Source organism: Babylonia areolata, chromosome 3, assembly GCF_041734735.1.
Source record: "Babylonia areolata isolate BAREFJ2019XMU chromosome 3, ASM4173473v1, whole genome shotgun sequence".
In the NCBI taxonomy this organism is placed as follows: Eukaryota; Metazoa; Mollusca; class Gastropoda; order Neogastropoda; family Buccinidae; genus Babylonia; species Babylonia areolata.
The window spans coordinates 35,260,361-35,275,765 of record NC_134878.1 but is presented as its reverse complement, the minus strand read 5'-3'; the positions used below and the strand labels follow the sequence as shown (position 1 = coordinate 35,275,765).

Genomic DNA, 15,405 nt, shown 5'->3' with positions numbered 1-15,405 from the left:
GTTCTTTTTCAGTGCGCCAAGTGCGTGCAGCACATGGGACCTCGGTTTATCGTCTTATCCGAATGACTAGACGCTCAGTTCGTTTTCCAGTCAAACCTGGGAGAAAGGGAGCGAGCGGGATTTGAACCCAGACCTACACGGCCTCTGTATTGGCAGATGAGCGTCTTAACCATTCTATCACCTTTCTCTTTAATCTCTATCATTGCCTCTCTGTCTCTGCATCCCTCTCTCTACCCCCTCCCTCTCTCCCCCTGTTTGTCTGTCTGTATAATGCCTATAATGTATCTGCTCAGATTGTGAATCAGACCCATTTATGTGTTTTTCCTACTGTCTGTCTCTGTCTCTTTCTCTCATCTCAGCTTTACTATTTATCACCAAGTTTCCACTGTTTTCCATTTATCTGAATGCATTGCCGTGCTTTGTTCATCTCCCCCCTCCTCCCCGAAATCCAAACGTGTGTTTAAAACAGAGTGCTTTCCAATCCTCGGACGATTAGGATTTTTCAGTATAGCCTATATTCTTTTTCTTTTTCCTTTGAAATAGGACCCCCCCCTCCCCCCCACCCCTTTTTTTTTTTTTTTTTACTCGTCTCACGGAAAATGATGTTTGTGTACACGCATTTTCTCCCTTTCTCTTTATAACTTTCAAAAGCATTTATAATCGTGTTTGGTTGTTGGTAATCGTTCGCATATGTTCGGACAAGATATATGTGCATATTATGTATGTGACTGATGTATCAAAACCCTTCAAATGGGGCTAAGGCTTCATTTGAAATATCTGATTCTGACCCCTGAGCTCTTTATAGCTTTCTGTATCTATCTGTCTGCCTGCGCCTGTATCTCTGTCTCTGTCTTTCTCTCGCACTCTCAGTCTGAGCTCCTTTCTTTATCTTTCTCTTTGTCTCTCTTTCTTCTTTTCTCTGTGTCTGTATCTCTCCCTCACTCCATGTCTTTTTCTATTCTATGGAATCATGTGTATCATTCAAATGTTGTGCTACAATAGAAGCGAGCAAACATTTCTATAATCAGTTTTCACCCCTAAACTACTTCCGCACACCACTCCGACGATAATCATTCATATCACAGCAGTCGTTTTAAACCATTCATTTTTCGTTTTTTTTAAAGCCTTGTAGTAGTATGCTCCACAATTATAATGCTATATCGTTCTCGACTTATTTACAATCGTTTGTCAGTATTTGCCTTATATAGTCCCCCTTGTGTGTTTCTGGCTGTTTATGATCACCTCTCGAGGAAAATAAAATCAGTTGAAAAAGCGCTGACTTCTTCTGAATGTTTGTTTAATATGGTCAAGGTTTACGTGAAAATGCGCGCGCGCTGCTCGATTTGAGAGAAACAGACAGACTAATAAACAGAAAGAGAAACGGGTAGGTAAACTGACAAACAGACATGACCATCATATTTTAGAAACCATATTTTGCAATATTGAAAATGTCCATTTTTGGTTCACGTGTGTAAACAAGCCGAGTCTGTGTAATGACCCTGATTGGCTGTCCGTGTGTCTTTGTGTGTGTGTGTGTGTGTGTGTGTGTGTGTGTAGGCTGTGTATGATTATGTGTGTCGTTGTTAAAGGTATCCGAGCCTTTTACGGCCATCAGGACAGTGAATTCATATGCACTGTGTGTATGGCTTGGCATATGAAGGCGGTGCTCATTCTTCTCCATCCGCCATTTTAACCTTCCCCAACAGAAGTGAGGTATCCATTCACGTCTGGGTGGAGTGAGGTAAATCGAATTGAAGTGCCTTTCCCAAATCTGGCATGGTGCCCTTACACCCTCCCAAACCCTCTCAATACTCAATTGACAGAAGAGAAGAGGAGAGGTCCTGGAGGTATGCCGTATACACCCCTACCTCTCCCATTACTAAACTCACGGTTGGCGAGGGAGTAATTCACATACACACCCACTTCAAATTTCAAGCTCACAGATGGGGAGGGAAGTGATTCCGATCTTATGCCCGTTTACTCCCCATACTTTTTCAATACACACTTCGTAGAAAAGGTGACGACTTATTCTGGTCTTATACCCATATAGCATTAGGGAAGACTGGAGTAGGTCGAGACAAGGGGCAGGTTAAGACAATAGCAAAACGAACCGTTTGCCGTATTTTTCCACGGTTTCTTTTCTTTTTCTTTTTTTTTTGTTACTGCAAACTCAAGCTGCCAACGTGCTTAATGCTGGTCACGAAATTCGGGAATTTTTTTCATTGACCGACTGACTGACTTACTGACGTGTTATTAGTGTGGTCTCAACTTCTGTTATAGTTTGCAGACTATGTCTTAACAAGTGTGACAGTTGCATCGCACAGATTCCTTCGTGAGTACATAATCTGTACATTAAACAGCAGTTAAGTCTTTATACCACAAAATGCACCAGTACAACAAGGTACAAAAGTACTCTTTCATACATGAAGTAGGTCTGACGAGCATTGCATATGCAACAAAGATTTCCTGGTGACATTATGAACGAAACCTGAGAAGAGAAGAAGAAAAAATAAGCTTTCAAACCCCGCGACTCCACCCTGTTCCCATCAGAAAACCACTCACCTCCAACAGACAAGCATGCATTAAAACAACGGCCTTTGTCAACTGAGACATCCTGGAGTGGCACGGACTTGGCAGTTAACCGGAGGCATTGCCTGTCACAAAAACAGTCAGGTGCTCCTTGCTATTATTCGGTTTCTTCATACCTCTGCTGTGAGTTTATTTTATTTTATTTTATTTTTATTTATTTATTTTTTTTGCTCTCCGCATTTTTCCGTCATATGTTTCTCTCCCTTTGTTTCTAGTTCGTGATAATGATACTGACTGTGTATGTTCACATGTTGCTGTTATTTTGTGCGTATACCTGCGCATGTGTCTGTGTCGTATTCTTCATCAAGGTCATAATCTCTGTACTCAGTTGTAACACTTTCGATATTTCAATGCTTCAAAATTATGTATATGAAAGAATATCTGGATTTAATATTCTGTGTGATATTGCTTGGGCTATCGTCCTTTATGTATGTCATATTTGAAATGATTTCTGGTTTAAAACCTTACACACGTATTTATTCTTACTTACTTACTGCCCACTATGCCCTCTGGCATGCAGAGCAGCAACAAAGAATCGCCACTCCTGTCTGTTTGGGGCCTGTCTCTTAACGATGCCCCATGGATGCTTCAGTCTTGAGTTCTCCGACAGTTCTGCGCCAGGTTCGGGGTTCGGCACAGGGCTAACAACCCCATTCCGGAAACAAAACAAAAACAAGGAAAAACAAACAAACAGACAAACAAACAAACTTTGTTACGGATTTAGCAACGGAAGAAACCGAAACTACTGTTTGTTACGGACCTTTAAATCATCGGAAGATACACTAATGCATACCTTATCAACATTTTCCATTAATTTTGTAGTTCCTGTTACACCTGTGGCAAGTAGCACTCACAGGGCAAAATCCAAAATTTCGGGATGATTTATCTAATAATTGATATAGTTTAAAAATGGCTGATCAGCTGCATAAAAGTATTCATATTCTGACAGATAATTGAATGGTGTGTACTTTTTACCAATCAGGATGAAACAAAAGCGAGCGCATCTTCCATGGCTTATCTTTGGAAAACATGTAACACTAACACAAAAATAAAAACACAAATTCATAAAGTACATAATTATTTGTGTGTCATGTGCATGTGGAATTCATATATAGTGTTTCTGTTGTCATTCAGAATAAACCATGACCTTGAACCTTAATACACACAAAAGTGTCTTTCACATGATGTGTTTTCTGTCCTCAAAATTGAAATGACAACATGTAAGGCTTTCCTGAGAATCAAATTAATAATAACGACCAGCAGTTTAAAGTACATGTATTCTGACATATAATTGAATGGTGTATATTTCTGGCTAATCAAGGTGAAGCAAAAGGGAACAAGTTTTCCTAAGGGGCAGATAATCCATAAACAATCTATAGAAAACATATAACAATTGACACAAAAATAAAAAGGAAAAAATCACAAATTACAGTTTTGTGTGTTCTCTTCACGAAGAATGCACACACGGTGTCTCTGTGGTTATCCAGAACAGTTACTTTTGACCTTGAACCAAAATACATGCAAGAGACCAGACATGTCCTCAAAACTGAAAATTACAAAAATGTTGGGGTATTCGTTAAAACAAGAACATAAATTTATATAGACAGGTCAAATGTGTATGATTAATATGATTTAACTGGTGGTTGAAATTGACACTCTTTTCAGCAGTTAGCATGAAGCAATGGGAAACTACCATGTTCCTAAAGGACATAATATATCGATTTCATAAAAATGCAAAAATAAGAAACAAACTCGAATCAGAATCCTGCATTGCAATTGTGTATGCTTTTTGCAAATTGGACGGATGTTCGGTCTATCTTTGAGTAATCAAAGTTCAAAGTCATGAGACCAGAGATTTGCAGAAATGAAAAAGACGCAAACAACAGAAAAAAAACTAACAAAAAACAAAAGTGCGTCTTATCGTCTTATATTATAACATTTTTTTTAAATCAGCGTCAATCAAAACTGATTAGTGAATATTTAATAACAATTTTAAAAAGAGACATCGAAATGTCTCTGTCCTCCGAAGAAAAGTCTTTGATGGTAGAGGCCATGGCGTTCACTCTTGCATAAGGGCTTGTCACATGTCATTCATCTAACCGCAGTCTCATGCCCCACCATTTCTTGTTCACCGGTGCTGCACGAATCACATCTCCCTTTGCGCTTCAATCCACGTTGAATCATGCTGACAGAATGCTGACAGATTAATGTACCTGACTCCTCACAAACTGCACATTTGGTTGTGTGGGGGCAGGGCCAAGAGTAGGGCGGAGCTGACGCTTCCGACCAAGCCATGAATGACAGAACTGTAGAACATGATGTGAGACTGTTCCTGTGACTTGATGGCAGCAAACCACTGGCGGTAAATTTTGTAGCTGTCCACCATAATCACATCAAGGAGAAAGGAGGACAGCCTCAACCACCATTTTACTGACCTGCGGTCAGTGCCGTGGTCATTTGGTCTTATCGATCGATGGGGACCATGCACTTGTAATCTTTTAGGGGGGCAAGATGCTGAATTTCTTGGCCATCGTGTTTGCGTTTTCTTGCAACAGTTTAGTTGTCACGTGCAGGATGGACAGTTGAAATGAAGGCGACAACTTTTGTGTCTTTCCATAAACAGCGTGCTCGCTGGTGATTTTTAATCTCAACGCATGCCGGATCACACACACACACACACACACACACACACACAAACAAACACACCACACACACACACACACACATACACACAAACACACACCACACACACACACACACACACACACACACACACACACACACACACACACACACACACACATACACTCACACACACAATTATTAGTAACGGCACAGCCATATAGCTGTCATGCATAAACCAGTTATACAGACATGACGAAAGTGAAATGCTGCTTAACTGTTATCACATTTTTTTTACACGTGTTTAAAGGGCGCTTATTAAAATTTTCAGTTGAGAGGTTCCTTCAACAATGTCAGTGTTAACAACACTGGACCCCACATCCCTGCTGGTGGGAGGGGCAGTGCTGCTGTGTCTGTTGTGGTGGCTGTCCGCACGACGACCCCAGGGCCTCCCCCCAGGCCCTGGACCTGCCCTGCCCCTGCTGGGACACCTGCACCTGATGCCCAAAGACCCACGGGCCCAGCTGTGGACATGGAGACGTCAGTACGGGGACGTGTTCAGTCTGTACATGGGAGGCAAGCTGGTGGTGGTGCTGGCCAGCTATTCAGCCATCCGTGAAGCTCTCGTCACCTTCGCCGATGTCTTCTCTGATCGTCCACATTCGTTTCTGATAGCTCAAATCAGCAAGAATAAAGGTATTGACGGAACACCGATCACAAAATGATACCTGTCTTTATGCATATCTGATATTCGTCTAATATTACTTAGAGTGAAAAGGTGTTAAAGTAAAAACAATGAACGGTTGATGGTTTATTATTGTTTTTCTCCTACTTCTTTTTCCTATTCAGTCTGTACATATCGTCATTATAACGATCATCATAATTATGTTCATCGAAACGTTTGTCATTGTATCGTGTTGTGCAAAGACACACTGCTTGTTTTGATAATGGACTTGAAGCGTTATATATATATATATATATATATATATATATATATATATATATATATATATATATATATAACACACGATAAATCCTGCACTTGCTGGCACCACTCCAGAAAATCATTCCACAGGGGTAGATTCTCGGAAGAGAACAACAATAACAACAACAAAAGAGACAAGACGGTCACCTGATGAAGCTTTATGGGCAAAAATTTGAGAGTAAAAACAGGTGGAGAATTTTTTCTTTGGGGTTTATTTTACACACACACACACACACACACACACACACACACACACACACATATATATATATATATATATATATATATATAGAGAGAGAGAGAGAGAGAGAGAGAGATACATATATATAGATAGATAGATAGATAGATAGATAGATAGATTATCGATATATATATATATAATGTGTAAACAATATGACCTGGATCATATTCAATGTCCTTTTATGATCCATTGGTACTTTATTGCTTTTAGAAGTGGTGTCACGTTTCGTATTAAATCTTGGCATTCTGATAGCAACATTAACAACCTTTACCACGTGAATACAGCCTCAGGGACGATGAAATACATTGAACAGTAATAGAGTGATGGAGAAAGTGAGAGCAGAGAAAGCCACCTTATTAAAGACTTTGTTCACAAATATGTTGAAAGTAGATGAAGTGGAGGGAGACTGTTCGTGTAATTATCTTTTGAGGTCTCTTCCAACCACTTAATACATTCAATCATTCACTTCAATCAACTAAAAATGGACATAAGTTTTATGGATGAATAATGAAAGACATATTGCCCATAGAACGAGTACCTTCACGCAAATTAAATATGAACAAGTGCAATCTGTCTGGACGAAAGAAAGTTGTGATTAAACAGTGCTTGCCCTCCCCTGGAACCGCGCGTTTTGCAGCATTTTAAAAATCATGGAAAAATACCCAACCAAGAGAAAGAAACAAAGAGTCAGGGGCAACAAAGAGGCCATGTTTTATTGAATTAAAAGCAACTCAACAGTGATGTGTTGATAACCAAGTTCAGTGTACAGCATAATGTTACAAACGTATCAAATCCAGCATTCTGAAAGAGAAGGTATGAATCGTAAATTTAATCATTGAATGTTTACTCGCTCTATCTTATTTCGCAATAGTTTCGAAAACTACTCCAGACTGTTCTCATGAAGGCTGGAAATACCCGTAACATGTCTGTGGACATCCGGGAAAGAAGTGCACAGAAATACAAAATATGATATGAATAAATATGTCCGTCATGTTGAAAACGCAGTGTCTAAGTTGCCGCTCAGTGACTTGAAAAAACACCATCACAAAAACGCTACTACACCTAATTGACCACACAAAAAACACACACAAAAAACAACAAAACAAACAAACAAACAAAAAAACCTGTCTGAGAGAAGTGATCCATGCAGAATCGATGGCCCTTACACTTTCACCAGACATCTACCGCAAGAGGCATCTGGACAATGATAATGATAATAATAATGTCAGTTCTGACTGCAGGAGTAAGTAAATTTAAAGAGACTTTCAGAGTGACAACAGGCGGTCTCCATAACCCCTTTAGTAACTGTGAATAATTCTAACAGTTCTAAATGGGGTATGTAACAACTGTTTAATTAACACTTTCAGAAAGACTTCATAGCAAGTAGTGATAAGAAAATATACGGAGCGATTGCTCATGAACGCATTTTAAACAACAATACCTGAAATAGTTTTCCTTTGCATAAAGGCATCGCAGGCACATCAGGCTCCATGTGGAAGGAACAGCGCAAGGTATCCCTGGAGATTCTCCGTGTAATGGGTATGGGCAAGAACATGCTGGCTGAGAAGATCCAGGAAGAGATCACTCACTACATCCGGGCCATCAAGGACCACCAGGGGGCACTTGTTGATCTTGCCCGCATGACTCAAGTCAGCGTCTCCAACAACATCTGCTCCATCCTCTTTGGAAAACGATATGATTATCAGGACCCCGGCTTTCTCCACTTAATGCACTGTTTTGATCGCAACTTCAGGCTGTTAACAGGTTTGTGGCAACTGGGTTTTAAAGTTAAAATGAGTTACTTGCCTTCGATACCAAACTGAAATCCATACATACACACACTTCCTAGGCATATATCATATTTTATTATATTACAAAAATATTATCTCAAAAAACACATGCGTATAAGATCAGATTTACGGGTGTTATCGCTGAGTAATTGGAGCATTGGGTTTTTCGATCTGATGGTCAACAGATGTCGTGACCTACATACGCTTGAGCCCAGTTCATGTGTCATTGTCACTGGTCCCGAAACCGGGTTGGGGCGCAACATTGCTGAACACATCAATAACACTCTCCATTTCTGGCGGTCGTGGGATAGGGTCTTAGCTTCTGGCAAAGCTCCTTTCTGTCTATTCAGTGATGTTATCTGCCCATTTATTTCGCTATCTGCCTCGTTTCCCTTTCCCCTGCACTGTTCCCTGAAGGGTGGTTTTGGAGAGTCCGTCGGATCTTCTCACGTGCTGTCGGGTCTGACTAAGCGCGTTGGGTTACGCTGCTGGTCAGGCATCTGCTTGGCACATATGGTGTGGCGTATATGAATTTGTCCGAACGCAGTGTTGCCTCCTTGAGCTACTGATACTGATATTAATACTGTCGGGTGGTTTTCCTTTTTGGTATGCAGTTTCTGTAGGATATGTCAGTCTCCTGGAGCATCTCATTTCCACTGCTTGGGCACTTTTCTGAAGCTCTGCTGTAAGGTTTAAGGACTCACATTCATACAAGAAGACAGAGAGAACCAGTGCATGTAGGAGCTTCAGCTGATGTTCTTCAGTCTTGCCAGTGCTGTTGCAGTCTGTGCAGCTCTTGTCATTGTTTTGGTCTTGGGCTCTTCTTCACTGATGATGGCACCAAGGTACTTAAACTGCATCACTGTTTCCAGCTGTTGATCTTTGACATTGATCTTGGTCTTGATTGGGTCTTTGCTGTTTGTCACGAGTTTCGTCTTCTCGGCACTGATCTCCATTCCGTGAATGACTGATGTTTTGTCCAAGTGGTTCACCAGTTTTGTTAGTTCTTCCTCACTGCCTGCCCCCGCCTCCCAGCCCCCCTCACCACCACCCCTCCCTCGCCCCCCACCCCACCGCCCCCCACCATTATCACCAGTGAGATGGAGATTTGTACGTCCGCCGATGTTGATAATGGCAGTGTGTTTCCATGGCATCAGTCATTGCACACTCCAGGAAGATGCTGAAGAGCATAGGAGACAGAAGACAGCCTTGACGGACCTCATCTGACATGTTGAACCAGTCGCCAACAGTTCCTTGAACGGGGACTGCACTGCTGACTTTTGCGAACAGCTATTTGATGGTGTTGATCGCTTTTGGCCCATGTTGTACTTCTTCATGACTGCCCACAGTGCATCATGCCAAATTTGGTCAAATGCCATCCTAAAGTCAGTGAAGACATTGTAGGTATTATTGTTGTGTATTGGTACATTCTTCGCACAGAACACAAAGGTTGAAAACGTCCTGTGTAGTGCTTCTCCAACTTAGAACCCAGCTTGTTCTTCTGCAATTTCTACCTGTGGTCTGAGTTTGTTTAGAATTAGTCTGAGTCTCTCTTTGCTTGCATGGCTGATCAGACAGATAGTTTTGTAATTCTGGCATAGTTGTAAGTTGCTTTTCGTGGGTAGAGTGATAATTAGAGACTTTGTCTATGTTGTCGGCCATTCTGCAGTCTGTCAGATTTTGTTGCACATTCTGGTAAGGACATGTCACTGCCTCTCATTGTTTCATCAGTCCAGCTGGTATGTTGTGGATTCCTGTTGCGTTTTTATACTTCAGTGATCTTACTGCTTCCTCCACAGCTTCACTCAGTATTGGAAAATCGTCATTGTTTTTCGGCTCCTGGCTTGAGAGTGCACGGGGGTCTCCATTTGTCTGACGGTTATAAAGCTCTCTGTAATACTCTGTCCATCTATTCACAACGTCTTTTTCTTCTTCGAGACATTTTCGTTCTTTGCCTTGCATTGTGCTGACTTTGGACTAAATTTGCTTTGTCATGTCTTTCACATCTTAGAATGTCTTTCTACTCTTACTCTTGTTCAAACAGTCTTCTATTTCATTGCAATGTCTTTCAATCCAATCTTCCTTGGCTTTCTTCGTGTTATGTCTGATCTTTTTTGCTTACTTGTTGCAGTCATCACTTCAGCATCCTCATCAAGCACTAGTAGGGGTGCAAACTTTCCGCCAATTATTGATTCGAAGGATTCATAGGTAAACTGATCCCTCAGTCTGTCTAGGTTGAATTTCAGTCTGGTGTTTCTGGGCTTGTTGATCTTCTTGAACTTGACTCTGAAATTCATGATAACAAGATCATGATCACATCCAATAGTGATGCTGAAGGATGCAGCCCGCACTCTGACAGTTAAAATACTGCAGAGTACTGGGCAGCATCCAGTGTGATGTTCTTGTTGACAAGGAAGTCTACTCCACTGATGTGTTTGTTTCATGTCTCCGCTGTAGTTGAGACATGTCCTTCTCTTTGATGTTCACCCAGGCCTGTCCATCAGATTTCACAGAGTCCTACAATGTGTCAGGTATACTGCATGACTTCATGTAAAAGTTCTTGCACTATTCCTGTTTGGGCCAGTGGTCTTACGTTCCAGATAGCAATCGCGATGTTATCTCTTCCATGGAGCTTTGTACACTTTCCACCAGTCGCACACTTGTTATCCGCGCCCTGGTGGCTGAAAGTAGACAACCGAGCCACCATGGTTATTGGTGTTCTTGTTGGGTTTACTCCCCACATGCGGCAGACAGTTCTGGTTTACACGATTACCAGTCGCCAAAGAGAACATCTGACCTGACTTTTGTGTGCGTATGCATGCAAATTTTCAGTCCAGTAATCGATGTGAGGGTTCAGTGGGTTAAGGTTAAGTTACCCAGTGTGCACATCTATGACATGAATGCCCGGCAATTTGATGTTAGTCGTATAATTATTATGAAAAAGAAGTGGAAATATTTTTTTAAAATGTCACACACACTGAGTATTGCAGTTTCAGTAACCAGCTGTATGTGCAGGAACTGCAATTCTGAATTTCATACCGTCTCTGGGCCACATTCCTGGCGACCCGTTCAAAGGCCAAGAAACCAAAGCCAACGCGGAAAGCATCTACAGGTTTGCTGGCAAACACGTGGTGAAACACCAGAAAGCGATGGACAGGGAGGCAGAGGGCATTGAAAACGGCGATTTTATTCACAGTTATCTTCGGCAGGTTCAGAAGCACAGGGCACGTGGCGATGTGAACACCTCTCTGAACGGTTTGTGGGACTGAAATGTCTTTCTGTCTGCATCTTTTCAGTGCGTTTCAAGAGGCTCGTAGCTATTTTAGTATGGGTTATGTAAATGTTTATTTTCCATCATTGAAGTCACAGGTGTGTTACAAAAGCAGTTCATGTTGTGCTCATGACTGCTGAAGGGCTGGGTTTTGATAGACTGATTAGGTTGTTCTATTGTTCTTGCTTCACAAAAAAGAAAAGAAAACAAGCATTTATAATAATGTGTGTCTGATTTCTACAGAAAGGAGGAAGGTGGCATGTTGGTTAAGACGCTTATCTGCCAATACAGTGTCAGTGATGGACTGCATTCCAGTCCCGGTCTCGTCCTTTCTCCAAACTATGACTGGATAATCAAACTGAGCGTCTAGCAATTCAGATGAGTCGATAATTCGAGGTCACGTCAGCACATAGCGCACTGGGAAAGAACGCATGATAACTTAATTGTCCTCTGGCAAAATTCTCTAAATGATACCCACTCTGATAGGGACACAAATACATACGAATTCAACAGGGCTAGTTATGCTGCTGTCAGGCATCTGCCTAGCAAATGTGGTTTATCGTATATAGATTTGTCCGAACGTAGCGACGCTTCCATGAGAAACGGAAACTCCCATGAAAACTTTTAAATAATGGTTGAAAGCTTCCCCCAAACCAATAATGCAGAATTTTAAATGTTTCCATAAAGCATTTTGTATCTTTGCTTCAGTAGTGTACGGTATTGTGTTGAAGCCATTGCATTGATTTTGCATCAGTCGATCCACATTTTTGTATTACCTGATATGATTTCAGTGATGATAACAATGACACGATGCTACATAATTTTGTATTGCTTGAAATGTCCAGTTTGCTGAAACTTTCATGGGTATCGATATCAGTATCAGTATCAGTAGCTCAAGGAGGCGTCACTGCGTTCGGACAAATCCATATACGCTACACAACATCTGCCAAGCAGATGCCTGACCAGCAGCGTAACCCAACGCGCTTAGTCAGGCCTTGAGAAAAACAACAACAACAACAAAAACAAAAACAAAAAAACAATAACAACAACAAAACAACAACAAAAGCACGATAGAGTGGTATTATTAGATAGCTTTCTTAGACGGGAGCAACAGCTAAGTTATTAAAGCATTCAGTATGAGTGTCCTGGATTCGAATATTGGTAGTGATGCAAAAGAAGAAGAAGAAGAAACAATAGCGATAATCAATTAATTTTGACGATATGATACCAATCCTAATGACTGTTTTTTATCGATACGTCTTGCTGTGCTCGAATTCTTCGAGATCTGGGCAAGGATAGAGACAGACAGAAGCAACACCAAAGAACACGTACTTTCATTCTATTTGCATTGGTATCTTTCCATTACCAGTCCAGAATTATCGCGTTGCTCTGTATGGTATGAATGAAAAGCATTGTAATATCTGCTTGATAAGTTTCAAACGAAATGATGAAATTACAATCTAGAAATACTCAGTTCCTAATGTGCTCATAACTTAGAAAAAACCTGTATGCGGAAAATCTGTATCTGAAGTAACAGAGCTGAGACCAAAGACAGGACATGTCCATGGTTAGCAATATGCCCATGACCTAAACCATGGGTATGAAAACCCTTGCAGTGAAAGAAAACAACGAGAAGAAAGACTTACATGGGGAGAGGAGCTCGTGTTTGGGTTTCTTTCCTAACGTCATTTTGCTTTGTAAGAGTGGATGATGGTATTTTGTTTCCCCAGAGGAGAGCCTCGAGAAAACTATTGGTGACTTATTTGGAGCGGGGACGGAGACCACCTCCACAGCCATCATGTGGGCCCTGCTCTTCTTCCTGCACCACCCCCACGTGCAGGACACGTGCTTCCAGGAGATCTCTAACGTGGTGGGACCTGACCGCCTGCCCGCCATGAGTGACAGACCGAAGCTGCCGTACCTGGAGGCCACTACCTGGGAAGTGCTGCGGAAAGGGGACGTCGCCCCTTTGTCCCTTCTACATGCGTCAGCTCGTGACGTCAAGTTCCGTGGTTACGTCATCCCCAAGGATTCCATGATCATGCCGGCTCTGACGTGTGCCCTGCAGGATCCAGACATTTGGTTAGATCCCGAGAACTTCCGGCCTGAGAGATTTATCGGCCCTGACGGGAAACTGATCCGCTCAGAAGATCTGATTCCTTTCAGCGTTGGTGAGTGTTTTACCGAATAATAGTTTGAATATGATGAGCGGTTAATGGTCGCCACATTCTCTCTCTCTCTCTCTCTCTCTCTCTCTCTCTCTCTCTCTCTCTCTCTCTCTCTCTCTCCACATTTGTCTTTTTGATACCATTATTTTAAATACAAGGACTGATTCTTTGCACTTCTCCCACTCTTTTGTCGAAAACATGAGTTTGTAGCCAGTGGGTTTGTTTCGTGTGTTTTAGGGGAGGGGGAGATATGAATATATGTCTGTCTGTCAGTCACTTTCTTTTTATATTCCATTCAAAATCTATTAAGAGATTGATATTCTGATATCTTTATTTTAGTTTAAAGGTAGCAGGGTAATTTCATATGGATACTGGGCAACAATTCCATGAACCATCTTCAGCAGAGACGATTTTTACAGCACCAGTTATGCTAGTCGTTGCTGTGGAAATTTAAAAGAAAATCATATTTATCATCATTATCATTTAGACATTGGTTAAATAAAGCACAGTCCCAGACGCCTTACAATGTTGAGTAAAGAGTACACTGACAAAAAGGGAACAAAGATTAAACATCCACATTAAAGGCATGTATCTAACAGGTCGCCGTGTGTGTCTGGGGGAGTCTCTGGCCCGGATGGAACTGTTCCTGTACCTGGCCACTCTCATCCAGCACTTCCGCTTCCTGCCACCGGAAGAGGGAAAGCTGCCGCCCCTGGAAGGTCTGTTTGGGTTGACCCATATTGCCCAGCCATACAAAATACGTGCTGTTCCAAGAATGTGAACAGTGCGTGGACTGGCTGTTTGCTGGAACAGGACCGGTTGTCCTTGGACTGTTGTACAACACACTTCAATAATCTGAACTTATCTTGATTCAATCGCTTATTCGAATAATGAGATTCATGTACATGCTGATACCAGTGTTTTTCAACTGGTGATAGTGAAGCAGATCGCATGTTGAAATGCATTTGTTTTGATTGAGGTATAGTGGTATGGGCTTCATATATTCGATCAATCCTTTCTTGTTATTTTGTGATCCTTTTATGAATGAAAATCTGATCTAACCTAACTTTTCCAACACGTCACATAATAATACCAATAATAGCTACCAGAAGTATGCATTATAAGTGTGTGCACTGTTGTTGCATGTTGATTTTTTTTCTGCACTGTATACAGTTGATTTTTTTGTTTTGCACTGTGGTGTTTCTTCATGTGGTATAGAATTACAATAGTAAACATAAATCTGGGTGTTCGCGTTCTTCACTAGATATGTCTTAAGAGATTAATCAGCAGGCATATGTCTGTTCTCTTCACAGGCAGACCGTTTTCAGCCACACGTGTGTTCTCGTTGACGTAATTGCTGCTGTTAATCCTGTTTGTGTTGCAGCCTTTGCTGCTGTTACATTTTTCAATGAAAACCGGTTGTTGTTTATACTGTGATTGTACAAAGTTTTACACTTGTGTTAGAAAACCTGGTTGCGCATTAAAGATACTCTGTCGTAATAGGGGGTGGTAGGCGAGAGGGGCGGGGGGACGAGGGGCAGGGGTGGGGAGGGGGGTGGGGGGATGAGGGGTGGCGGGTGTGTGTGCTGGACTACAATTATACACAGTGCGGTTGCGGTTGATTATGTAGGAACTGTTGTGATACGTCGTTACATGTTGTGGGTGTACGGGATCTGTGCATTGACAGCCACGCAGTAAACCCACAAACTGTAGCACCATCTTAGTAACTGACTCTGAAT

General features: G+C 41.6%; 1 protein-coding gene across 1 annotated transcript; it reads left to right on the top strand.

The window, feature by feature from the left end:
• The first annotated feature begins 2,327 nt into the window (after positions 1–2,327).
• On the top strand, positions 2,328–15,173 carry LOC143280554 (cytochrome P450 2B4-like). Its single transcript, XM_076585246.1, has 6 exons — positions 2,328–2,712; positions 5,543–5,907; positions 7,905–8,201; positions 11,243–11,482; positions 13,229–13,669; positions 14,266–15,173. Exons 2-6 carry the CDS (start codon positions 5,562–5,564, stop codon positions 14,445–14,447), a joined length of 1,506 nt encoding a protein of 501 aa, XP_076441361.1. The 5' UTR covers positions 2,328–2,712; positions 5,543–5,561; the 3' UTR covers positions 14,448–15,173.
• The last annotated feature ends 232 nt before the right edge of the window (positions 15,174–15,405 follow it).